The 27,252-nt window shown below is 31.5% G+C and overlaps 2 protein-coding genes across 4 annotated transcripts; both read right to left on the bottom strand.

The window, feature by feature from the left end:
- Positions 1 to 2,067: 2,067 nt before the first annotated feature.
- On the bottom strand, positions 2,068 to 4,210 carry LOC103493499 (protochlorophyllide reductase, chloroplastic). Of its 2 annotated transcripts, none has more exons than XM_008454257.3 (5): positions 3,828 to 4,210; positions 3,610 to 3,708; positions 2,927 to 3,458; positions 2,488 to 2,846; positions 2,068 to 2,392 (listed from the first exon to the last, which is right to left on the bottom strand). In XM_008454257.3, exons 1-5 carry the CDS (start codon positions 3,879 to 3,881, stop codon positions 2,237 to 2,239), a joined length of 1,200 nt encoding a protein of 399 aa, XP_008452479.1. In that variant the 5' UTR covers positions 3,882 to 4,210; the 3' UTR covers positions 2,068 to 2,236. The 2 variants fall into 2 exon arrangements, with proteins under 2 accessions (XP_008452479.1, XP_050943871.1); XM_051087914.1 differs by having other exon boundaries at positions 3,607 to 3,708; positions 3,828 to 4,047.
- Positions 4,211 to 7,877: 3,667 nt separating this feature from the next.
- On the bottom strand, positions 7,878 to 18,246 carry LOC103493501 (uncharacterized). 2 transcript variants are annotated; one of them, XM_008454259.3, is made up of 8 exons: positions 16,989 to 18,246; positions 15,790 to 16,892; positions 10,958 to 11,048; positions 10,545 to 10,702; positions 10,403 to 10,454; positions 10,207 to 10,289; positions 9,958 to 10,051; positions 7,878 to 9,073 (listed from the first exon to the last, which is right to left on the bottom strand). In XM_008454259.3, the coding sequence occupies exons 1-8, from the start codon at positions 17,464 to 17,466 to the stop codon at positions 8,472 to 8,474; spliced, it is 2,661 nt and encodes an 886-aa protein (XP_008452481.2). In that variant the 5' UTR covers positions 17,467 to 18,246; the 3' UTR covers positions 7,878 to 8,471. The 2 variants fall into 2 exon arrangements, with proteins under 2 accessions (XP_008452481.2, XP_008452480.2); XM_008454258.3 differs by having other exon boundaries at positions 15,790 to 18,246.
- Positions 18,247 to 27,252: the final 9,006 nt, after the last annotated feature.

Below are 27,252 nucleotides of genomic sequence, written 5' to 3'. Positions count from 1 at the left end.
TTTCGGGAGTGTTTGGCAAACGTGGACAAAGTGTCAAAACATAGCAAAATTTGGATAATTAAAAATGACAAATTTGATTTGAAAAAATATTTATAAAATATACCAAAACTTGAAATATCTGTCATTTTAATTTTGCTATATATTATAAATAATTTTATATATTTTAGGAAAATTTTTATGAAGATAATGAAATACTAAATTATTTACGGTTGTGTAACAAATCTCATAAAATTAGTTAAAAAGCGATTTGTTTCGTCTACTTTTTTTTCTACTGTGATTTTTTTATCATTGTCTCTTATTTTTTTAAGTCGTTTAAATTTGGGTAACTAAATATCGTGTAAAAAAAATACTATCGTGTATATAGAATTTTGAAAAAATCAGTAGTCTAAGTTAGAATAGCCAAATATAAACGATGATGTAAAAAAGTAAACGAAGCTATAAAAAACAAACAATTGCGTACCAAAATAATTAAAAAAATCGTTTATCCAAATCTAAACGGTCGTGTACTAAAGAATCATAAAAAAATAAATGATCGTGTAGACAAATCTAAACGATCGTGTAAAAAAATAATCTAAAATGTGTAAAAAAGTAAACGATCGCATGTAAATTTTTTTTAAAAAACTCGTTTAGTCAAATCTAAATGATCGTGTACCAAAACAAAAACGATTTGATTATCTAAATCTAAACGATCGTGTAACTAATTTTAAACGTAACGAAATTAAAAACCGTGGAATCAAATTAAACGATATAATTAAAAGAATAATTGTCAAATTAAATATCCAAAACTAAACGATCGTGTACCAAACAATAGTCAAATCTAAACAATCGTGTATCAAATATATTACGCACGTTTTGTACCAAATATATTATACGTACTTTGTTAACGGGGCATTTTTGGTATTTTATACTGTAGACGACTTGTGAGTTTTTTTCATTTTCGAAATTGTTAAATATTTTGCCGCTTTGTTCTATTCCTAAGAAAAACCCCACTATTTTACTATATTTAAAAAATTCTAAAAAAATTAAAACTTACCATTTTAAAAACATATATTTATTGTGATTCTGATGTTTTAATTAATAACTTAACAACTATACTATTAAATACACAAATTAAGTAACTCTTTGTCAAAGCAAGTGGTTTTACTTGATAGCTTTCCTTGTCTTCTGATTCATCCTCTAATATAAAGCCTTTAATGGCTTTCCTCTCTTATATCCTCTTATTCCTCTTTTCTTTTCCTTACAAGTTTCTTCAATATTTTGGACCTTAGCTCCATCCAAGATCTTTTGGCTCTCTCTTTAGCCCTATCTCTCTTATTTCTAAGAGGTCTTCCTCCACTAATAAGTGTTTTCGAAAACTTCATTTATTCTAGTATAGGCGGTAGATCTATATTTTTTTTATTTTGAATCATTCTTCACTTATGATTTTTGTTTTTATTTTCTTGTTCGTTAATTCATTAATTCAAAAAACCTAATATTAGGAACCTACTAAAAGGAAGAAAGGAAAAAATGAATTGATATACTTTTTCTTTTATTGGATTTGGATCCACCAGGACTAACACGGTTCACTCTTAATACTGAAATAGGTTCCTTACAAGAAAGAATTATTTCTACCAAGGAAGGATTCATAACTTCTATTTAAATTGTTTACGTACAAGTGGACTTTTTGATCGATCCTACTCCTGCCGCCTCATTTGGATGCTACTATGTATACAAAAAAACTTAAATAACATACTTTCTTTCACTAATCATGTGACCTTTCTAAATAAGTTAAAAGGTTTATTATTTATATTATATTTACGTATAACATTTTATTACTTATTTCGTACGTTACATATATTTTCTTATGGTGCAATAAAAATGTTGATTTATTTCTATGTTCTAGATATTGGGTTGAACAATGGTACTATACTACGAGCAATCTATCCGAATGACGCAATTAATCCGCTCACGAAGTTCACCTGTATTATGAAGGGTGTATGTTTGACGAAGTTCATCTGTATTATGAAGGGTATATGTTTGATGCACAAGTTTAGATAGAAAAAAAAAATGCGAGAAGATGCCTGAAAGTTGGGAACGTTGAGAGTTTTATTAGCGACTAAACTCAAGTCAACCAACTACTTTTACAACAGAAAATTTGTTTACACAACACAACATCACAGTTACAAACTCCCGCAACTCACAATGAGCTTCAGTTTTAGCGATGAAAGACCATTATAAGAACTTCAAGCTTCACATTTTAAGCCAAACCAACAAGTTTCTCACTCAAGTCCCACACTTTCCGAGCTTTCTCTGCATCACTTGCTTCCTGAGACAACTGGTTCTCAAATGAAGCCGAGTTCTTGTTCCAGCTCCAATATACACCTGATTTTGTCAAGCTCGGCTCACTCACAACCTGCATTACAAGCAACCAATCAGACTCTTTAACGGATATATACGACCAAACATTTTGACATTGTTTTCGTTGCCTATGCTGAAGTTTCAAGCTACCTGAGCTAGTCTTTTTCCTGCTTCATCTTCTGAAACATAGCCCTTGGTGATGAACTTCTGGAATGGAGGGAAAAGTAATCTGAACAAGGGAATGTGCTCTCTGAACAAACCAGTTGTAGCTATGCATCCGGGGTAGAGGGAAGCAAATGTTATGCCGGTTTCCTCGTGATATCGCCTGTGGAACTCTTGCATAGTGAGCATGTTGCATACTTTGCTGTCCTTGTATGCCTTGGCCCCATCAAACTCACCACCGTCAATCATCGAAGAGCTGTTTAGGCCGTTTAATCCTCCAGCAAGTCCTCTAAGGTCACCAAGGTTGGCCTTAGGAGGTACATTTCCGGCCAAGGTATTTGTGTTCCCTGATCACGAAAATGTCAAAATTTAGCACAACAATAAGGCAATTACAAGACTGAGCACAACCACAAACAATAGAATGTACCGGTAATCGATCCGACAATGATGAGACGTTTTGAGGGGTAATCAGATTTGTTCAAATCCTCTAACAACAAACGGGAAAGGAGGAAATGACCAAGATGGTTAGTTCCAACACTAAGTTCAAAACCTTCAGCAGTGAAAGTAGGCTCTTTAGCAGTTGGTAGGTAAACAGCAGCATTGCACACCAACACATCAAGCGGCCTGCCAGACTGCCTGAAGTTGTCAACAAACTGGCGAACGCTGTCGAGCGAGGCAAGGTCCAAATGCATAACAGTGTAGTTTTCCTTGGCAATGCCCGCAGATTTAGCAGCTCTTTCAGCCTTGAGAAAGTCTCTACAAGCCATAATGACATGCCATTTTCCAGTTTCAGCCAAAGCCTTGGCTGTGGCTAATCCCAACCCAGAAGAGGCTCCAGTGATCACAACACTACCCTTTCTTAGAGTTTTCTTCCCATCTGGAGCAGCTTTGTTAACTGCTGGACTTTCGGTAGCAGTTGTCTGAGCCCTTATTGCACCAATCTGCTGGTTCAATTCTCTCTGGCATTTTATCAAATACAGAAAATCCACTGCAATTCAGCTTGAATGAAAGTGAAACCAAACCATCCCATCAACAAAAAAAATCTAACACAATCATGAACCAACAAATTCCCACAGCAAAGAAATACAAAAAATTAGAAGCACCCACTACCTTACACCTCAAAGTAGATGAACTGAATTCAGATTTGAGATGGTCTGAGAATGAAATCCCAAACAAACTAGAATCTTTCAAGCATACACTAGATTTCCCCTGCAAATCAAAAGAAACCCACATGCATTCAAATCAAAATGTGAAAATAAACACAACCCAAATTGAAGAAACACATCTCTCTAATGTTTGTGGGTACAAAAAGAAAAAAAGAGACAGACCTCTTTAGGAACAGAAAGAGCAGGGGAAACCAGAGAAGCAGCTTGGAGAGCCATTAGAACAAAAAGGGAACAACCAGAGAGCAAAAAATTGATGGTCTTAAATTATCTTAAGCATTTGGAAGAGAATATCTAGAGAGTGTATATATAGAAAGAAAGATCATGAAGACATTGCATAACAAAAAGGAGTCATGGATGTAAGACACCAAAAATGAGAAAGGATAAGATAATTGGTGAAGTGTGGGCTTCTTCCATATCAATTTGATGCAACCAATCAGAATTTGAGAACTGGATTTCCTTAGATTTTTTTTTTTCTTTTGTTTTAAAATAAAAATATAACGAACAAAAGGATGAGAAAATGGTATTATGGGATGAAAATCGCCAAAATTGAAAGTGATAGGAAATGGGTCGTTCTTTACTTCAAGTGATTAAATTTCGTTTTCTTCTTCTATTTTCAACCCTTTCCCTTTTTCTTTTTTTCTCTTTTTATTTTTCTATCAGTGATTAAATTTTGATTCAAAGTTTAAACATATATATAATATAATAAGCAAAACAAAAAATTGACTTAGAAATGAAATTATTTACGCTGTAATCATAATAGAAATTTGTCAAAAATAACAAATTTGATAAAATATTTACGACATATAGCAAAATTTTGCAGATTCTATCAATAATATACATTGATAAATATTGAAAAGCTTTCATCAGTGACAGTAATAAAAGTCTTGATAAAATCTAAAATTTTACAATAACTTATAAATATTTTAATTTATTTTTCTATTTTTAAAAATGTCTCAATTATATAATTAATTATAATTATTAAGAGATGTTTTCAAATATATAATAAGATAGTTTTTTCTATTATTATTATTATTATTATTATTATTATTTCTCCTACTTTTTATCAAGTTTTTTTCCCTTCTCAATGGTCTTTTTGTCGAAACATTTTTTTTAATTATTTGTATTTTCTCTAGCTAAATTTTTTTCTTCTTTCCGGCTTTGTTTCTCTTACTAAAATTTTCTATTTCAAATTTATAAAGGAATTTGAAAACTCAATTCTTATTTTTTTTTTTACTAAGCCTTTTATTTTTAAATTTATTTTATTAAAAAGTCTTATCTCGTCAAATTTAAGGTGATTTTTAATTTAATTATCTTAAATTATTTAAGGTATAAGTTGGTTTATTTAGGATTAGATTACGAGGGATGTTAATTAAGTTAAATTGGAGTATTAATAAAAATATGATTCGATGATGGAATGTTGGTTAAATAATTAAATATACGTATAAGGTTATATATATATATTATATCGAAAATGACTTTGAGATGTATGTAATTTTATATACTAGAAGAACGACACAAGATTCTCATATCATTTTCGGACAAAAAAATATTGAAAAGATCTCAAAGCCTACTTGAGCAAGGACCTAAATTTTTTTTAAGAAGTTCTTTGAGACAACATCTTTTTGGAAGCATACATTACAAATACAACCGAAAGTAATGCACATCAGAAGGTAACCTATGAATGTCGGTTGATTAACCTATTTCTTAGGTGGATTTTCTTACTTTGATTCATAAGTCAACAAGGAAATTTTCCACCATATTTTCTTCTCAAGAAGACAATATGGGTATAGCACCTTTGAAAACCTCTACAAGAATGTAACCAATCTAAAAAGCATCCTACAATCTAAGGTAACCAAACTCAGCATTTCAAAGTATTAAATAGATCAAATTTATTTTTGAAACCTTTGAATCCATTTCATTTCACACAGAAACAGAAATAAAATCTCCATTTGGACAGTCATCAGTTCAAACCCAACTGACCACAATGTCGAAACTAGTAATAGTAGTTTTTAAGCGACCTAATCTATTCTCAAATATGGACACTAAACAATACCAGGACAATATGCATTACAAATCAAATAATAACATGTAATACTTCACTATGTTATTGCTTGGACACTTCAAAGAATTTCCTTAACTTTGTTCTTTGCTCTGTTATCTTCTATACCTTCCATCCAATAAAAGAAATAAGCCAACATAACTACCAAATTTAGGTAAGAGGAAGCGTAATTGTGACTCCCGTCTTGCATTGCCAAGTGACATTATCATAAATAAATTCTTAGAACTTAAAAGAATATTTTTAATAAAAAAAAAAAATCAGAGATTAATAGAAAAGCATAAAGCAAAGGCCTAAGTTGGATTGAGAACTTCATTCACACAAAGTGTAAACCACATGAAATTTGATTTTCTAAAATGTTAGGGAAACAACCAAGAGTTTATTTAATTACTTACTGCTCTTTAAAAACTAATGTTAACACATTGTTGCTTCTTCTTCTTCTATTTTCTCTTCATTCTTGTTTTTCAAATAGTTTTCATAAATACAAAAATAGTACTCTACTGAATGACCGAAGAAAAATGTTCAAGATGTAATATACTAAGTTTTTGTCTCGAACACCATGAACAAAGTTGAAGAAACGATCAACAACAAAACGAGAAGCTCAAAAACAACCTAAGCAGAAGAAGTTTAGTTATGGTAGTTAAAATACATGAAACTTCTCAAACAATTTTATATGACTTTTTCTTTTCTTTTTACATGCTTATATCATTTTTTTAATATGCTTATACCATTTGGACAATCATCTTTTTTTTTTCTAATGGTAAAGAAGTTCAGTTATCGATCGATTAGTTTAGCATTTCCTTTTTTTCATTTTTTCTAAAATTAGGAGAATAAGTGGTAAAAGAAAATTATCTATTTATATTTTATAAGTAAATCATGACTTTATTGATTTATAATTTTCTTTTAAGTTTTATTTAGACTAGTAAATAACACGTGCAATGTACGTGACAATCGCATGTGAAAAATTATAGTTTTAACTAACTTAATTTTATAAAAACGGAGTCGACATTTCAATATTTTCATATTTATATCATTCTCATATTCATACTGAAATGACTAAAAAATTAATGGTATAGTTAGAAATTTCAAACATTTTCAAAAAGAAATTATTTTAATTACAATTTCAAATGAAAGTGTACTTTTTTTTAATGCAAATATGAGATTGAATATTTCGATCATATATGCATGTATCATTCCTATCAAAACAATGATTCAATAAAATAAATATCATAATTATATTAGATTTTTTTTCTAAAAAATGTGGAAAATTACTAATTAAAACTGAACAACTTAATTAATATTAATTATATTTAATAAATACTAAAAAAATGATTATATTCATTCATAATTAATTTAAATTTCAATCATAAATTAAAGTGAAGAATTTTTTTATATATTTTTTAAAAAATAAATATACACAAAGGCTTCAAACTACATTTTTTTTTTTTTAATTTGGATCTATAATTCTTTGCATGATCATATATTTTATAAATAATAGTCATGGGTCATAAAAAAGCAATATTATAGGCATGTTTGTATTTTTAAACATCAAAGCCCCTAGGTCAACAAATTGTTTATCTTTACCATGCTACTGTTATCTTCTTTGGAGTTCTCATGCTTTCCTTGTTCAACAACACTTAGCTTGTTTTCTTCTTTTAATATGCTAATTTTTCGTTGCATTTTTTATTTACCTCCTTGTAACAAAAGGTGAGTTGAATACATAAACTCACCAAGTGTTAAAGTAACAACACTCCATTAAATTGAATCTATAAGTCTCTGTAAAATTTGATTAGAGATTGGAGTGAGTTATGTTACTTCTGTAATACTTGCTTGCAGTGAATTTTTCCTTCAAGAATAAAAGTACTCTTCGATTTCTCCATTTATCTTCTTCTGTGTCTTTTTGTTTTTCTATTGATCGAATGTATTTTTGAAATGTTTATGTTGTTGTTACAACATATAGATGATCAAACCTATAACTACAAAATCAATAGTACAACCATTTTTGCTTATGCTTTTTCTTTTTTCATTTTTTTCTAATTTCCACTTTTATCTTTCACAGTGAAATTCACCCTTTCTTATGTCTTATTTTCATGTACAATCTTATGCTCTTTCATATAAATCATCAATACTTAGACCATTACATTGAGACAGAAATATAGCTAGAAACTTCAATTCAATCACTACACCTTTGTAATTTTGTAAGAGAAACAATAATTCTCAAAACCAATTCAGACAACATTCAACTTTAAAAAATTTCTTTTTTTTTTTCTTTTTTTTTTTGTTGCTCCCCTCCTTTGCAATTCAATAAAGCTTTCGCAGTGCTCAAAACTCTACAATTCCCGATTACAGAAATTACATCATCTGTTGCTAAATCCATAGTGTAAATTTTCTTTCTTTGTTTTTTTTCTTTTTTTTTTTTTTCCTTCCCCTTTTTCAGTTTTTTCCCTTCACAAATCTATACTTTTTCCCGCCACTCCCTACCGGACTGGCTCTCGGTATTGCCCCGCCCGACGAGCACAAGCACAGGGTAACAAGAAACTTAATTGTGCTAACATTACAAATCTCACCCAACATTGTCTCTGTACACATATATTCCAATCAATGGGGAGGAAAGGAATCTATAGCAGATGGCAATGGCATTTGAAGTTTTGTTTTTCCAACTCCACTCCCCTTTCCTTTCCTTTCCTTCCTTTGCCTTCCCATTTGGGGTTGGTTTTTGAAGAGGGCTTTCAACGCAATTTCATACCTCTTTAAATCTTAACTGGAAATCCAAAATTTTGGAACGTTCTGATTTCTCCTCGAAGACCTGCAGTTACGATCACCATACCCCATGCTGATGATCCTTGAAACATTCCGCTGGCAATGTCCATGCTGGAATGAGGGCTACGGTTGTTCCGAGTGTTCAGAACGAGCTTTTCCTCTGGCCATGTTGCTGAGATTCTGTCAAAGAAGTAGCTGTTTGTTGCACTTGAAAGAGTTCCATGAAGAGGGCTGTTGGTGCAACCAGATGCCAATACTGAATCCTCGCTGCCGTTTTCGGCCTCCACAGGTGAAGGGGGATGGTTAGCGGAGGAGACTTCATCGATATGGTTTTCAATCACATTGTCATCTCCACAATAATCATCGTTAAGTCCCCATGTATCACCCATACCAGGCCAAGGAATAGCCACAGAGACATCCTGACAGTGGAAATGCTCGTATGATCGAACGACTGTCACACCTTTACTCCTACTAGGTCGAGAATCTGCTTCATGCTTCCATACGTACACATGAGAATCCTCACTGGCTGATATCACATACCTGCCATTCGAGGAAAGGCAGGCAGAGATTTGGCTGTTTGTATTTCGGAACCCTGTTACCAACTCAAAACTCTTAAATAGTACACAACGAACCACTGATATAAGAATTATCATTCTTGGATCTAAGCTGGGACAAACGGGGGATTTCAATAAAATCTCAACGTCACTACCATGTTTAAAGTACACATGAAAACGCCTCACATGCAGTATACCAAAAAATCCAATACCACCAATTCAATATGAGGCAAGAACTGTCTAGGTCAATTCAACTGGTCTTCCCCACTGTTTGGACTACATATTGCTATGATTTATGAACTGATGCCCAGTGAAGTGAGTTTTACTGCTTCGGTCAAAAACCCAAAAGCAAGGAATAAAGACAGAGGAATCGAACTCATATATGGCCAGAAAAATAATGTTTGCTGAGAAACAAAAATTCGTTTGGAATGATCATCTCTAGAACTTCATTGAAGCGTGGGATATGAACTAGGATGACTAACTTGTGGGGCCATGAGCCAGAGCCAATTTTTACGCAGTAATGCAAAATCTGGTGGGATTGTAGGACCAAAAGCAAGGACTAAAGGCAAAAGAAAAACTCATATGTTCATAACAGTATAGCTAGAGGAAGATCAATCTGCAGTGAGGAAAATATTTAATGGCTATGATCCTATCGAAGAACTAGTTCTACTCACTGGGTTGAAATGATGATGGCTAAGATTGAGAAGTCATGAGCCAAAATTGAGCAGAGTCAATTGAGGGTGTGAAAATGAAACTGTAAACAACTTCTTGAAGTGTAGGCGAAGAGGCATCAACCCATATTTTAGGAGCTTACCACAAAGCAAGTCCAATTGGCTGAACCATTAGTCATGGTTTTAACTCATATGCTAGGAAGCGGAAAAAGTAAACTTAAAAGCTCATCTTAATGGAACTTCAATCATACCTTTAAATCTCTGGACCAGATCAACACCATCAACCACTCGGATGCGTGAATCTGCAGATGTAATGAGCACTTCTGAAGAACTTCCTGGAGCAAACTGTTAATTGGAAACGATCAGCAACTGAAAGGAAGTTCAGTATTCCATGCGCTTTGGTTGAGTCTAGGGGTATGGTAGTACCAACGGCTTTTGATTCCCTTGTACTAAGCAACATATAGAAGAAAAAACTCAATCAAATAAACCCATGAAATTACCTGGAACCCAGTTATTTTCTTGTGACTAGATTTTTTCTTCTTGTTTTGCAGATTTATCTCACTTTTTTGCTGCATCTTGTTCTCTGGGAAAAAATTGAACATATTATCATTCAGTCTCAAATGCACAAAATAACTGTCAGTCAATTGGGACTTAGGAAAGGAAGGAATGATTGGTTTGACAGAGAGTAAAATATACCCGAAGTACTGTACAATCGGCAGCTTCCCTTGTAAGAACCAACCAATGCACCCTTTAACAGTGGGGGAAAAAAATTCTTTTTGAGCAATAAATAGGACTAAAGGTTTTTACAGAAACAAGGAAGAGTTATCAACTATAAAACCTTGCCATCAGGTGTATAGCAAGCAGCAGTCACCATCTCATGCAAGTCGCTCCAGTCAACAACTTGATGATCTGGGATACTCCATATACGAACTTTCGCATCTAACGATCCACTAATGAAGTATCTATCGTCAATAGGATTAAACTGGATGCAAGTTACTGTGGCAGGGTACATATGAGAAATCTATTAGCTATATAAGACAGTTCAGGAAACCATAGAAGAAAAAAACTTTCCTGGGATTTTAGATAATCAAATTACCCCAGGGTTTTGTTTTCATTGTTAAATCCTCTTAGACTTACCATGTACCACCATTTTTAATTGAATTAGGCACATAGTTTTACTTTTACCACAGAAAGCTGAAAAAAAGAGGGGAAAAAAGACCAAAGCCAGAGAAATAAAGGAAGTGAACTTACCATAATCACTGTGCGAAAAGATTTTCAAACAGGTGTCGCGTGACAAGTGCCAGAGCCGCACAGTTTTATCCATTGAAGACGAGAGCAAATGCTGGTAAAATAAAAAACAAAGATTTACACTACAAGATTTAGGCTAGGAATGAGTCTGACAATTAATTCAACGGAACATTCAGTTTATACTTCTAAAGAAATTTTTAGAATAATAAGAACTAAATCAATACAGGCCAATTCGAATAATAAAGCTTCCTTTTATATGGGGAATTATTATTGGAATCTACACCAACGTATGTCAACCAAAATGCAAGCTTGCAAGTTTTAAAGTTCCAAACAGTGGAAGAGAAAACTGAAAGAACAGAGGAAACTTTCAGTAAACAAAAAATAACAGTATAATATTATAACACTATACAACATCCTAATTTCCATATAATTAGGTGACACCACTGGTAGGGAATGCTCTCCTTATCACAGCCATTTTCGTCGTCCCACCATGTATCCTAGATCTAGTATCCCAGACTTTTGACCGTCTCACGACATATTCTGCTTCAATACTCGCTGGTTCAATTAGCATCTGACCTTATTTATGGCTCATAGATGAAAATGAAATGGATCTGGAACAGTGATATTTAAAGCAAAAAAGAGAAAATCCAGAAGGCTAGGGGAAAAAATGTGGGAAATTTTTTTATTTTTTTAATTATTATTATTATTATTAGTTTAAAGAGGATTGTTTTAATTGAAGAGTACAATAAAAATAAAATTATATAAATGAAGAACATAGTTTCTTTCTTTTTTTTTTTTTTTTTTTGACGAGAATATAGTGTTATGAAGGAGGAGACAATTAAACAGTATAATAATAATAATAATAATAATGGAAATTATTTTACATGAAAAACATCTGAAAATATCTAAAATATAGCAAAATATTACAATCTATCTATTGATAGACCCGATAGTCTAATATTTTGCTACATTTTGTAAATATTGTGGTTTATTTTGCTATAATTGAGAATAACCCTATTAATAATGATAACGATAATGGTTTTTAAATAGAAAAGGAAAAATAAATTGAATAACTATAAAGGGATTCTGGCTATTTTCTTCCCAAATAAACAAAAGGAAAAAATGCTTCAAAATTACAAGGTGTGCCATAGCACGCACCCTCCAAAAGATGCTTCGCCTCCCGTTCATTGTGCCCCACGCCTAGATGCGCCTACACGTGCAATTCATATCTCTGCACTGGAAGATGCAGCTTCTAACTATCTACTGTAACTATACTTGGGGAAAAAATAATCTCATCCAAAGTAAACCTAAATAGACATCTGAATGAAAAATATCTATTGCACAGAATATGATAAACCATGGATATAAGTTTCAAAATAGACGTTCACCAATTTCTACATGCTCAAGTGGCATGGCAATGGATAGATGTTTCCTGGTTCTAATCATCAACGAAATACAAGCCAAGCAAAAAGTTCGAATAGTGATCATCAAAATATGGGGAAATTCAAGAAATGGGAGGAATATTAAGAGTTTTTTTTTTCAAGTATAGGCCCGCTGGCAAGGAGCATTCTGGTGCAAGGCTCGCACATTTTTGTAGCATGGATTATATCCTCTCCAAAACTAAAGGAGAGGAGATCACCAAAAAAACGGTCTCTGATTGTGATTAGTTAGAAGGAGAAAGTGCAACTCTCTAGACAAAATATATTATCTAGCAATCAACTTCAACTTCTCTTTTCTTTATTTATTTTTTATATAGAAACTAATATTTCATGATGAACTCAACCTCATCCATGGACAACCTTTTTTCCTCTTTTAACAAACATTTGTCCACTATTCCTCAATCCCCACTACTCCTTTCAAGCCAAAAAACCCCAGCATTGTTCAACGCCCATTGAATTTTAGTTTTCCGTTTTCGAATTGTAAATATTCACATAAGACATTTATGGACACTAAACGGAGCATCAGTGGAAATTGGAAAGCCAGAAACTGGTCCACCAAATAAGGCTTTGATCTTCTCCACTTCTATTGTACACTTCGGGAGAGACTGCCAAATTCAGGATATACTTCTCAACTTCATCAAGCTAATTGAATTTTCCAAGGGCTTCCTAACATTAATTATGGCTCCATCTATCCCGTTCCAAAACTTCATGAATACTTACCAGATGGTTAGTAGTAATCCTGTGGAGTCTAGGAAATTTGATATACAAAGCATTATCATCAAGCTATTCTTTATCAAAAAAAAAAGAAGAAGAAGAAGAAAGAAATCATCAAGCTATTCATCTTCATACACTTGAATAATATATTGGCCTAAAGAAGAAGCAACAAACAGGAGTTCATTTTGGTCACGGACTTCATGGTACTAGTAAATGAAATTCTAGGAAGGCACCATATATTTCTGCATAACATGGAGTCAATAACATAAATCTCAACTGCTCATTTGTTTTTCCCAAAGCTATAGGAATATAGGTACCATAGGCATCTAAATTTACCAAGAGACACTCTTGGCCTAACCAAAAAGCATCGTTCCTGAACTTGCTCAAGTGATTTTGTATTATAAAGATCTGTATCCTTCAAAATCAAGCCATTTAAATGCCACATTCTTACATCTAACGTAAGGTTTCTATACCGAAGCGCAGTTAAGCATCATCTAGTTCACTAAGAAACTCTCATCATCTACATCAGAAACATTGCAAACAAAATCCCTCAGACTGTCTTCAAGAACTTCTTACAAAATTCCATTCTCTTTTTCCTCTAGAGTTCTATTTCACTGTTATACAAAATACCCTTCAACTTCGAGATTTCTTTTAAAAGTTCCATTTTTTACCCTTGACCTTTGAAATTTGTTTTAAAAAATAACCTTGTAGTTTGAAAAATACACTTCCTATTAAAGCAAATAGGTTGACAACGATAAGGCATCCTTCCTAAAGCCAATGAGCTTTCTGGGAAATGCTCCAATTGGTGTAAATCAAAAGGAGAGTGTACATATATATACATACATATATATCTAAAAGATTTTCAAAAAGCACACCAAAGCAATGCCAGAAATATTAACAAGATAATTAGGTCTCTAAACAAATATGAGAAACCTCCTATTCTTTCCAACCAACATTCCTATGTAGAGTTGTCGCAGCACTACCACAATGTTACTCACTATCTATTTAAAAGGGTAGCCACATATTAGTTGCTCATTTCATGCATTCTTCTAGGAAAATAGGAGTGTAGAACAAAGATGGCTACTACATAAGTCTATAAATTGCAAGAGAAGCGACATTGGAGAAGCGACATTGGAGAAACGAGTGATTAGGATTCTTTTTGCTCTTTACATTTACACAAGATAAAAGTGGAAGCCATCTGATTGTCTGACGAGTATTGAATCCCCCTAGAGCCAGTGTCAATAAGAACAAATGACCTTCCTAATCCTGATCACCACATATGTGCAAACCAGCTTTTCTGAATATAGATATTAAGAATTTATCAGCCCAAGGCATGCTTTTTTCACTCCTTTTAAACTAACACACATCCCTCATCCATATCATCAAGTTAATTATACAAGCCCTGGAAGGATACTTTTTTCTTAAAAGTTGTTTTCTTGTTTCTTATAGTTTATTTTCACAGTGGGCCCGGTTTTCAGAACACTACTTTTTTTCTCAGAACACTTATAATCTTTCTTCTTCCAAAACAGTGGACTTTATCAATAGTAATTTTGAGTGCACAATATGGACCTTAGCATTTACCAGTTATCCAAAACAGTCCTTGAAAAAAATTTGTAACAATAGTGAAAAAACTATTTTTATATTAGCTCTCAATCAGTCCAAATATTTTGCAGTTCAAGAAACATATTGCTCTTCCAAGTCAAGTAAATATGACAAAGTAGAAGAAATAAGTATTAAAGTGTGCCCAACTTACGTCTAATAAGATATCGTCCCCTTCTAAACATAAAAAAAGTTGGAGCAGCAACAATATTAGCTGCCACCATAAAGCAAGCAGCATAATTTTAAATGCCAATACCTTCTTCACCATGCTGGCATTTTTAATTTCCTTTTAGATACAACTTCACTGTTATCCACATCACTTGTACATTATCACAAGTGCTAGTCCCATCTGTTATTAATTTCTAATATATTACGAAAGTTTCAAAAGCTCAAGTTGTTAGATTAAAGGCCGTCTATTCATTCAAATTAATTCCCTATCCCCCTCTACCAAATGAAATTTGGCTTCAAAATTGACCAACGGGGGATAAATGGAAATTGTTTAGTTTAGAAATACGGACGAATGACACAAATATTTGAAATCAGGGTCTCCAATACCATATTCAGAGTGCCATTCTACCACTTCTAGACCCTGCCACCAAGTAAATGCCCCGGCCTAGAGACTTCAGTTATCATCTGGAGGGTTCAACATAAGGAACTAAAACCAAGTTGAATTCCTTCTCTAATCAGTCCAAACCTTAAATTTAACATAATATACACAATAATTAGCCTGTCCACATAATATCTCTACCAAATTAGCTCTAAGTAATGGAAGTGACTTTCAAAAGTTATGACCAGATGAAATTTCTTTCCATCTTGTTCAGATGTGAACTAGACAAAATCATTCCCTTGCATTCTAGTTCACTTTAATCAGTTTCACGACAATATATCTGCCTAGGAATTTTCCATATAAATTGCTTTTTGTAAAAAAAACTCTCAAATAGCAAAACTATATAATGTCAATATTCCTAGGGATCTAAAAGGTACCGATTTGAAGATGGATTTAAGAGAACACCACACGAAACATCCAGAATATTGAGAGCACTAGAAAACAAAACATAAGTAGTTATTCAATCACAAACTAACCTGAGATTTAGACCAAGATAGGTCAAGCACAACATCAAGATGCCCCTGGAATGAACAGATAGGTTTCTCTGAAAGCCCAAATACAGTGTCCGGCACTATCACATGTTCCAAGCTCACTGATTTCCGGCTAATAGAAGATCTCCCTCTTCTCTTCTTCTCATGATGGTTATCTACATTTGGAGATAATGAAGCGGGCTCAGGTGACTCATTAGCTGCAAATAAGAAACTCAAGTTCCCATCTTCAGGTTTCTCCATCAGTAGATCGCCCTTTTTCTCCGACTCAACGACCTGCCAAACATGAATGATACGGTCCTCTCCTGCACTTGCGAGGTACTTTCCATCCAAACTAAACTTAATGGTCCATATTGACCCACTGTGGGCCTGTATCTCTTGGCTCTTGTAGAGTGCAGACAGTTCTTTACTTGATTTTCCATACTGCCGAACTCTAACTCTCTCTGGTCCATGAAAGGAAACATCTTGACTATCATCTGTTGCAGAGCTTGACCTCCGTCCACCTTTCTCAGATGATGTATCCCTCTCATCACTGCTACGTCTCTCCTTTTGACCCTTCACCGTGCTAGCAACACTCTTTATGCTCTTAAACCAGCCTCCTTTCTTTTTCAATTTCGAACTGCTACCGGTATCCCCATTTGCATTTAAATCGACATTATCATTACAGCCGTCTTCCACATTCTGCCGCCGCATCAGTTCTTGAACAATAGGTGAATGTCCAACACACATCTCAAACTCCTCCATGGTCAACTGTCTCCCAGTCCCCACTTCCTTGAGCTTGTTCCACATGCCATCTTCAGTAATCTCGTTCACAACAAACTCTTTCCCATTGTCAAGATCTTTGATAGTGCAGGCTTCCTCATTGACCTTTCCACTAGTAGAACAAGCCGAATCCCCGCTAACCTCTCGTCTATTCACACCATTCTGAGACATCAACGATGGATCAGGATCCCAATTGGCATTCACAACCGAAGAATCACTTCGAATCTCATCCGCCCATCTGCAATTTTTTCCAGAAGGCGGCTTATGCTGTGAAGCAGCGAAAGAAACCGACGGTGCTCCATCACTCTTACAGCTTCGGGACTTAACAACTACACGATTACGGTTATTTGCAAATGAAGTAGTGGTCTCATTGACCGAATGAAATGAAAGAATTGAAGGAGAATTAATGGACGACGAATAATTACACTGGTTATTATTATCACTGCCGGAAGTTTGTGAAGAGCTCATGCTCCTGTTACAATCTGCAGAACCATCCGATTTGGAGCGGATGATTGCAGGGGGCTGCTGTTGTTGACTAGTCAAATAATCCGACGACACCGATCGACCAAAATCGCCAACACCCTTTTCTTTATGATCCAACTCCAAGGCGGTATTAGCCCGTGAAAGAGAAGGGTCACCGCTAAGACCCATTTCTCGAAGAAGACGACTACGGCGTTCCAACACAGAAGCCGGCTCAGAGATCCAAATATCATAGTTGGAAACAGCCATTGGGAATTTGGGTATCGGAAAAGGGTGTTCAGAATCATAATTAGGGGAGTTGACGATTGAATCTCTATCATCATCGGAATTGGAAGTGGAACATGAACCTGAGGAAGCAATGCGATCAAGGGACTCGTAAAAACACTCTTCTTCGTCGTCTTCGTCCACGGATTTGTTCATCATTCAAAGGGCATTGCCATCTCAAAGGAAAATGCCCCAAAAAACGATCAGATCAGAGATGGGGTTCGCTAAATACCGTTCCTAATGTATAATCAATCAATCAAACGTTAAACCCAAATGGGTATTCCCCAATAAGAATCAAGAACACAAAAAAAAGAAAGAAAAACAAAAGAAGAAGACAGAGGAATTTAAAGGGATCGGAGAAGAAGGAAGAATATGGAAGTATTATGTAAAGGATTTATGGTTGGTTAATCAGATCCAACAAAAGAGCAGGGAAAGGAGAAAAGGGAACGAAGCCCTATGCTGGGGTTGTGCAAAAGAGTTGGATTTTGCGCTGTCTATGTTTGGAACTTTGGAGAAACTATAACAAACCCAGAAACCAACACTCACACAGAGAAAGAGAAACAAAAAAGAAAGAAAGAAAAAAAAAAAACAGAAACGGATTGGGGATTCTGCCAATGTCAAAATATGGGATTCAGCAACGAAATTTGGTGTATGAACAACACCACCAACAACAACAACTGGGTACTCTAAAAGAAAACCATTAAATTAGAATTATGGAACAAGAACATGGAAACCTCTTTTAACATTTTTACATTTTCTTTTCAAACACAGACAATCAGAATTTCTTTTTCTCTCTCAATTAAAATTGTAAATATTAATAATAATTAGGAAAAGGAAAAAAGAAAAGCATTTAGAATGGAAGAACCAAAGATGTCACTCCTCCAACAGTTTTACTGTACTAAACCAACCAAGCCTCAGCTTCTTCTCAATTCTCATACCCATTCTATATTTTTTTAATCAAATTAATTTCATTGCCTAATCTACCTTTTTCCTTCTTCTCTCTCTCTTTTTTCCTGCCTTATTTTGTCTTTTATGCCAACACTAATCAAATATCTTATAACTTACCTCTCTTTTATCTAAACACTCCGTTTAAATTGACTTTTTAAATATTTCGAATAAATTTTTTCCTTCGACATTTAGAAGTCTCAATATTTATCATTAACTTATTATTAAAAAAAAACTCTCTATTTGTATAATATTAATGAGCAATGATGTAACTAATATATATATGAGTCGAACCTCAATTCGAGCACAAGTCAACTAATTAAAAGGTATATCTTCCATCAAGAGGTTATAAGTTTGAAACACCGTCACCAAACTAAAAATGACTACTAAATATATTTTGTAGCACAGCAAAAACTTTAATCTTAAGAAGGACAACCGTATTAATTACCGTTAAAATAAACTCATTTTAACTAGTATATGATAAGTTATATCTCAACTTTAAATAAGAATTTTGTTTTAAGATGGAAGGGAAGGTATAAAAATTTGAAATTTGGACATGAGGGAAAATAGTGTAGATGAATTATTAAAGAAAAACATTGAATGAGAATAAATAACAAAAAGTAAAAGTAAATGGGCTTTTGGAAGCCCAAGAAAAGGAAGAGATGGAAAAGGCACAAATGTACAACCAAATATGGCCAACTAGTTACTGTACTCCCCAACCATCGTCAACCTGTCCAGCCCATTACTGGTAACTGAAGGTGACACCCCAAGGCTATAACTCCTTTAGGGACCATCTTATCAATGCCTTCCCATGCAATATATTTTTCTTTTTCATCTCTCTCCTCTCTCTCTCTCTCTCTAAAACTACCCTTGGTAGATAGCTCCATTACTTTGCCTTGACTCCAAATCCACACCTTCAGTAACTTATTGCTCGTTTTTCACACGTTGATCTTCAATATCACCGAACAACACTAATGTACGTATCCTTACCGAAATCTGTGTAACATATTTTGAGTATCGATTATTTGCTTGATTCGATGTAGGAGAAACCCCCTAGGTTCATAGTTGAAGTAACGAGAATCGAACGAGACGGAGAATTATGAGAGTTAGGTGGGGAATGAGAGAGTAGAGTACAAAGAAAAATATAGAGACTTAGGGGAGAGGGAATAGGGAAGAGTAGGGATAGTAACAATGTTGTTGTCCATAGAAACAAAAGTCAAAAGCATTCAATTTCATTGGGTGATGTTTCAATCCCATCAGATATTTGTTTGTACCATTTCATCAAAAATAACAATTTTCATTATGGGAATCGTGAAACTGCGTCGTTTAGTAACTATGTGTTGATTCAATTTTTCGTTCCACGTCATCTACTATTTTGTTTCATATTTTCAACTTTTCGTCAAATTTTAACTAAGTTTTTTCTTCAAAGATATTTTTGAGATGTTAGTGAAATTAAATTTCAAAATAAATGACAAAATTTGATGATATATATATATATATATATATATATATATATATATATATATATATATATATAATTGAACTTGAGCTATAGAATTGTAGCCATTTTAAAAATTCATTTATTAAGTATAATTATTGTCGATATAGGTTTTATGTATTAATGTAAGGTTTTCATCCCAATAAATTATAATTTATAGTATAGGACAGATTTTATATAGACATATAGAGAAATAATGAGTGATTCTGTTTTGTTTTGAATTTAAATGTTTTTTTTTTTTTTAGGTTGTGATTGATAATACCTACATGTTTGATGATATCATGGTTTTTTGTTTTTTCCAATTTAATTGTCCTTCTTTTCCCTATCAATTTTAATTCTTGAACAGGAAAAAAACTTGATTTATATAAATAATCAATTGATATGATAAGCAGTTCTGTGGACTATGGGGCAAAGATACAAAAATATTTTTTTTTATATTGTGGATATGAATTTTGTTATGATACTTTTTTTTTAGATTGTTTGACGAAAAAATTGTCGAAAATATTAATAAATATAATAAAATATAACAATATATCGATGCTAGATATTGATAGACATCGGTCAACCAGTAATGTATGATAGTATCCAATGTATATTACGGATGATAGACCATGTAAAATTCAAATGCATGGACTCATAATGTAATGTAAATAAGGTAGTATAAAATAATTTCGATATAAGAATTTAGATGTTTACTTGAAACAATGGTATGATTCAAACGATATTTTTTCAAATTAAGTTTGAAAGACGGTACTAATTGATCTACTCAAGCTACCGAGCATCATTTATATTATATTACAAATAAGGATGTGAAATAAACATTTAAGATACTATATCAATTGTAGATTATTATTTAATTGTACTAAAGTCTCGATCAATAAACCAACAAAATCTTAAGTTCAACTGGTATTTATATTTATTGAAGATCGCTTCCTCATCTTTAAATTTATACTAAAAATATATATCAATCAATAAGATGGGATATAATGTAAATCTTTGTTTAGAAGTAATAAGTTATCATTAATAATATCTAAATACACATTTTACATTTTAATATAACAAAAATACCTATTAGATAGTGATGTTGACCTAAAATTAGTCAAATTTAATCAATTTAAACCTTAAAATTTTCATTTAATCAAAGTATACTATAAAATTTCAATTTCATCAAATTATATTAACATGATACAACATAAATTATTCTATAAAGTCCTTAATTTCAATAAAATAAATTCTTTACAAATATATACGATGTTGAATAACTTTATAAAAATTAATAAATATCAACAAAAACAAACGTACAATTTCATAAAAATTTTAGAGTTATAATGGGTGTTTGAAGATTTATTATTTAGAAAATAAATATTTTTCTAAAGAAATACAAGTGAATGAGAAGCATTAGGTAAGATTTTAAAAAAGAAAAAGAAAATAGAAGTAAGTGATTATATATCGTTTGACCATTGGGAATAACATAAACCAAAAAGGAAAAAATAGATGATGAACAAATGAAATATGTAATTGGGAATCTCTGAAAAGACTTTTGGATAAAGCTGAAAATATATAAATAAAAAGGCCTGTCCTTTCAACAAAATCAGTGATAAAAGTTTTCTTGTGTTGTAAATACAAATGGATTTCTTTTTTCTTAAAATTTTAAATTTCTTGAATTTTTGTTTCATTGTTCAATTTTCATTTACGGTTTTTTAGATATAAAATTATGTCCATATTTATGTCTTCTTGTACCTATTTAAAGTTGTACTTATGAACTTAGTTCGTATATAAGAGTTATTGGGATTTGAAAGCACACAACCATAGGCTTTGTGTTATTGATTATTGTGATACTTTGGTGGAATTGGAGCAGCCTTTATCTGATTGGCTCAGTGATCTCCATACACAATTTGTTTAGGTCAAATGAATTGTTCATTGTCACTGTACTTTCTTAATTACATCCCATGTATATCTCTATATTAGGTTTTAATACTTTATGAAAATGCATTCATAAATTCAAACAAAAATGGGAATCATCGTACCTCTTTGTTAACAGTAGAAGGATAACCAAATATAAATACAAACATCTCTCACCATCTCACCAAATCCAAGAAAAAAATATTCTACGATCGAATAGCATTATCTTTTACAAAGTTGTAAGCTAAAAGTTAGTCGAAAGATCACACTTGGCAAAAGTAATTAACTATAGGATATGGTTTTCGTTGATGGACTAGAGTGTGAAATTTTAGTCTAACTCAAATTGAATCTTTCAAAAAGTGAAGTTACATTTGCAAGACTCGTCCTAATAGCATACGTTTCTAAGTTCGTAATCGATAGACCATTTTTTTTTTTAATGAACTTTATGGTAATTAACAACCTATACACCCATGAAATACCAAACAATAATAAAAAATTTCATTAATTCTTAAACTTTGAGAGGATTCCATTTTCTTGGTCATTTATAATGAAACATTTTAGGTTACAAATTTTAACACAAATCCTTAAGATTGACTCGTTTTTAAATTAGGGAGTATTGTACATAAATACTCATGTTTTGGTTGTTGATTATAATAAAAATGAACGAGCACAACTTTATTTATATATATATATATATATATATATATATATATATATTAAAGTTGCCATGATCTATCAACGATGACTAAAACAAACTTTTCTACATGTTAAAAGATCAAATTACAAGTAAGCTTATAAGATTTTAAACTTATATATTATAGGAGAACTATTGTAATCGACAAAATTGTTGAAAGCATTTATAAAATATAGCAAATTTTTAGATTCTATCAATGATATCCTCGATAGAAGTTTATCAATGATAAATATGAAATTTTACTATATTTTGATTCATTTTGCTATGTCTAAAAATGTTTTCTTTTTCATTTAGATTATGCAGTTTGGGTTAAGATCATGAATTTTAAGTATCGACTCATAATACAAAAACTAAATGATATTTGTTAAAAAAACGACCAAAATCCCACTTTAGATAAAGGAATAATGATCTTGGGTATATAAGTGAGGACAACTATCTCGTCTTTTGGGATGATATCAAAGGGTTTTGCTTTTGGGGTAATTTTTAAATATTATTATAAGCTTAAGAGTTCATTTTAACACTTTAAGAAGTTTGGACCTAATTGTCACTATTGAAAGTTTGAAGGTGTAATTACAACTACCACTATACTTTAGGGTTCGTTTTTGTGATTTTTTCTTTAAAATATTTATTTAGTTTAATAAATAATTATTACGTGTTTGTCTTTATTTGTTACTATATATTATATTGAGTAAAGACTGAACCTCCGACATCTAAAAAATAGATCCATCCAAATTTGTGAATGAATTTAGCTAAGAATGTATACCTAAAGTGGATAATATCATACCATTGTAAAAATATTTAAAGAATTTATTGTCCAAATAATATTGAAACATGAGATTAAACAATTTCACTAAGAGATTGTCCAAATCCAAAGTAAAGGATCATGAAATTTTCATAGAAAAAGAAGAGAGAAATGTTCCATTTGGTCACAATGTAGCTTCTGGAAGAAATATATTTATAAAAATAAAATATTAGAAGATTTATATATATAAAGTAGATAAATTTAAATATTTGTGTAAGACTAAGAATCCTCCTTCCCACTATGTACATATAGACAATCTCTTTGGATGCTTTTTAATTATCATTAATAATTATTCATTAACAAATTCTAATTCAATAAAACCTCGTGCCTTGATTCCTACAGCCTGTATTAGAATTTAAATATGACTATTAAAATATTTTACTTTTTCTAATTAATATGATTATAATTTTATCCTCCTTTAAAAAAAATATATTATTTTTTATTTTTTAAATGAAGAAATTGTAATGTTAGATGTAGTTTAATTTGGGAAAGATTTTAATTACTATTTAGAAAAACTATATGAATTTGCACTTTTTTAAATTATATAATTAAAGATTTGAAAACGAGATTTGTTAAAAACCGTAAAATTGACCGAATATTTACTTTCCATCGCAATTTTTTTGTCATGAAGAGGATTTTTTTTTTTTTTTTAGTATTATTATTCTTAGAAACCCCATTTTAAGAGATAAAAACCAATACAAAACAATTAGGAAAATAAATTTCCAAAAAGAAAATTCCCAAACATGTGTTTTTGTGTTGAAAGACATTTTGCATTAAAAAAAAAAAAGTTTTAAAAAGTCAATTACAAGTTGTCTACCAATATATTTTCTTGAAGAGGAATGATTTGTTAAGATAGGACAAATAATTTTGTTTCTTATGATATGTCTTAACTCATAAGGTCAATGGTTATAAGATTAAATTTTGAAGAAGTGCTTTATGCATAAAATATCTAATTGTTCCGTAGAGAGTTGATGAAAATTTTTTGAATCAGTCATAAGTTACCACATCATTTTTCAATTTAATAATAAAATTACAAATCATCAAATTTCGGTCGAACTAATTAAATATCGAAGATACAAACATTCTTTTAAGGCTTCAACTTCAAAAATAAAAACATTGAATATTCCATTTCTTAAAATCAAATGTACGCCTCAACCGAAAGAAAATTAGAGAATCAAGTACTAATAAGAGACCAAATCATATTTAGAACAAATCTACATCTAACATAAATTTAATTCGATAAAATACGTTCCTTTATAAGAAATAATAGTGTTAGTTGAGGTCAAATAAGTAAAATATATATTAAATCACCGAAGCCTAAAAGCAATGACACAAGTAAGAATTATATATGTTAATTATTATTATCTAATTTAAGAAAAGAATAATGTTAATTATTAATTAAATATATATATATATATATATATATATATATATATATATATATATATATATATATATATATATATATATATATATAAAGGAACAAATAAATGATATCCATTCAATTATGGAATCTTTTCAAAATTATAAAAAATCGAAAAAATATTTAGACTTTACTCTTCCAAAAACCAAAAATGTCTAAAAAATTTACTGTATAAAATACAAAAATGTATGTAATATATTTGCGGTCGTTTAGATTTGGTTATTATTTGATACGATTGTTAACAATTGGATTCAAATTTCTAAAAGTGTTAAAATTAAACTCTTAAGCTTACGATATTTGTAAAAATTGAATTTTCAAATTTATATAATCAAACTATTGAGTATTGGCCATTAAATAAACGATTTGATTTGATTAGAACTTTAAACGTAATAAGCCAACGGTATAACCAAAAGTGTACAATAATGTAGAATGTTGATTGATTATATATGTGATGACAATGAATTAGAAGGAAGCAAAATTAAAAGAAAGATTCATAGCGTTTGGTCATGACTCATGTTGATATAGAGAATTGACTTTTCTTAAATTAAGAAATGAGAGAATTGTTAAAGGCAACCTTCTTGCCTCATTGTACTAAGACAATGCATCTTTTTGTCAAAATCAGTTTCTTTGTCCAAATTCAAAGAGCAAGAATCTGTCACACAACCCTAAACCAATCATTTTTCAAAGCCCCATGATCATAGGGGTCTCTTTATAGCTACCCCAAATACTCACATTTCACATTACCCTCACCATCTACCCTCCAAAACATATACTGTTTGTTTGCAGAGGCCAAGTTGTAAGACCACAATACAATAATTATCATAAATAAACAATAATGTTAATGCTTGAATTATGTCCGCATATGTTGTCGTTGGGAGTTCCTGGTGGACTTGATTTTAATTTTGACTTTGATTCTCTTCGGTATGATCTCGCCTTTTGAGCTCGACTACGCAACAGATCTCTCGCATAAGTATGCAATATACATTTTTTAGGTTTATGTGAAGTATGTAATTCGACAAAAGAAATAAGATCAATTAATGACTTTTTTAAATATTACTTACTTTACGTCTTCAAGAGTTTTTGAGTGGGGGTTATTTACAAAACGTTATTCCTCTTATACTTGTCTTTTAGTTACGTGTAACGTTGGTAAACTAAAAGTTGTTTCCAGCATTATGTATCAGACCGAGCTTAATTTTCGACTAAAACATGGCTCTTCTTGACACCGTGGGAACTTGAATTTTCACAAATAAACATTGGATCTTGCCTTAGGCAAGACTCAACAAATAAAAAGAAACACATATAAACAAAGTCAATTATTGAAAAAATGTTTCTATTCCTTCAAGTATTGCAATACATAATTACACTTAACCTTTCACGAACGTCTGAAAACATACTATTTACGAAGTCCATTAGAATGTTGAGCATCAACACTTGTTTAGATCAAGTTTAAAAGACAACATTTAAGCATGTGTCGATTTTTCTTTTAACATCAAATGTTTTAAAACAAGAGGAAAATTTCGGTGAATCTTTTAATAATTTAACAAAAAAAAAAGAAATTGGTTTAGACATTCTCACAAACATGTGGTGTTGGTATTGGCCACGGCCACAAACAAGCGTGTGAGAGAAACATGATATTGAATTCAAAGCTGTCTAAATTAATCCTGTTTAATTTTCTCTTCCAAGCTTTAAAGCCAACCCCATTGAGCTGGTTTCTTATTATTCAAACAATAATCCCACAATAACTTTCACCAACCAAAATTTAAAAATAAAAGCCATTAATTAAACCAACAATCACCAATTACGTCACCCTCAATCACAACCGTCAAAAATCTAATTACTCATCTTATTCTTAATATAGTATTAAAATCTATAAAATTCAAATAAATATTTGATTCTTTTTATCATCAAGATGAAATTACAAACCTATCTAATATAGTATCTACCCAAATTGTATAAAAAAGAGTGGGTATTTAGAAGAAAAAAGGTAAGATAGCATGTGGGTATGTGCTGTTTTGTGGTACAGTTTTTGTTCATTAAATTACAAAGAAGCAATTTGAAGAAGGAAGGCACTATTACTGTACATGGAGGAACGTCCGCAAGTTTGAGATTCTTGGCTTATAGTCAGTCATGCCAACCACGGACATGTTGGAGCAGTTGAATTACTCTATATAGTTCAATCATAATAATCGATACATACTCTAATTTAATTCGTATATTTCAACAGTAAATTTTTAATAATATGAAAAATATCGATTTAGACTATAGTATAGGAATGTATCAATTTGAACCTTAAATTCTAAACTTTGGGTGTCATATCAATTTAAATCACAAATGTATCAATTGCACAAATAAAATTTTAGAAACAAATTTTACTCAATAAACCCGACTAATTACATATTACCATATTTAGCAACAAAATTTGTGTTTTAAGTGATTTAATCCGATCATAAGATTTATAAAGAAAATTTTAAAGTAAGAAAGGACTAAATAACTGAAAAAAAAAAAGTTAATTTCATCTCTATATATTAAATAATTTATTAAGAATTAAATACTCAATCAAGCTATTAGGGCTATCTTTATATTATATAATATACGTAACAATTATTTGGGTCATGCTAACACATAATCTAACACATGAAAAAAAGTATCATTGTGATTAGAGTATATTAAAGAGTTGTTCA

This window comes from Cucumis melo, chromosome 7 (assembly GCF_025177605.1).
Source record: "Cucumis melo cultivar AY chromosome 7, USDA_Cmelo_AY_1.0, whole genome shotgun sequence".
Classification (NCBI taxonomy): Eukaryota; Viridiplantae; Streptophyta; class Magnoliopsida; order Cucurbitales; family Cucurbitaceae; genus Cucumis; species Cucumis melo.
This window is presented reverse-complemented; position numbering and strand designations above follow the sequence as displayed.

Coding starts and splice junctions, on each gene's coding strand:
- LOC103493499 (XM_051087914.1), bottom strand. CDS start 3,881: ATGGCTCTCCAAGCTGCTTCTCTGGTTTCCCCTGCTCTTTCTGTTCCT. Junction 3,709..3,827: donor CTCTTTCTGTTCCTAAAGAG/GTCTGTCTCTTT, acceptor TTTGATTTGCAG/GGGAAATCTAGTGTATGCTT. Junction 2,847..2,926: donor CATTGTCGGATCGATTACCG/GTACATTCTATT, acceptor TTTCGTGATCAG/GGAACACAAATACCTTGGCC.
- LOC103493501 (XM_008454258.3), bottom strand. CDS start 17,466: ATGATGAACAAATCCGTGGACGAAGACGACGAAGAAGAGTGTTTTTAC. Junction 11,049..15,789: donor TATCTTGGTCTAAATCTCAG/GTTAGTTTGTGA, acceptor TTATTTTACCAG/CATTTGCTCTCGTCTTCAAT. Junction 10,290..10,402: donor CCGATTGTACAGTACTTCGG/GTATATTTTACT, acceptor ATTTTTTCCCAG/AGAACAAGATGCAGCAAAAA.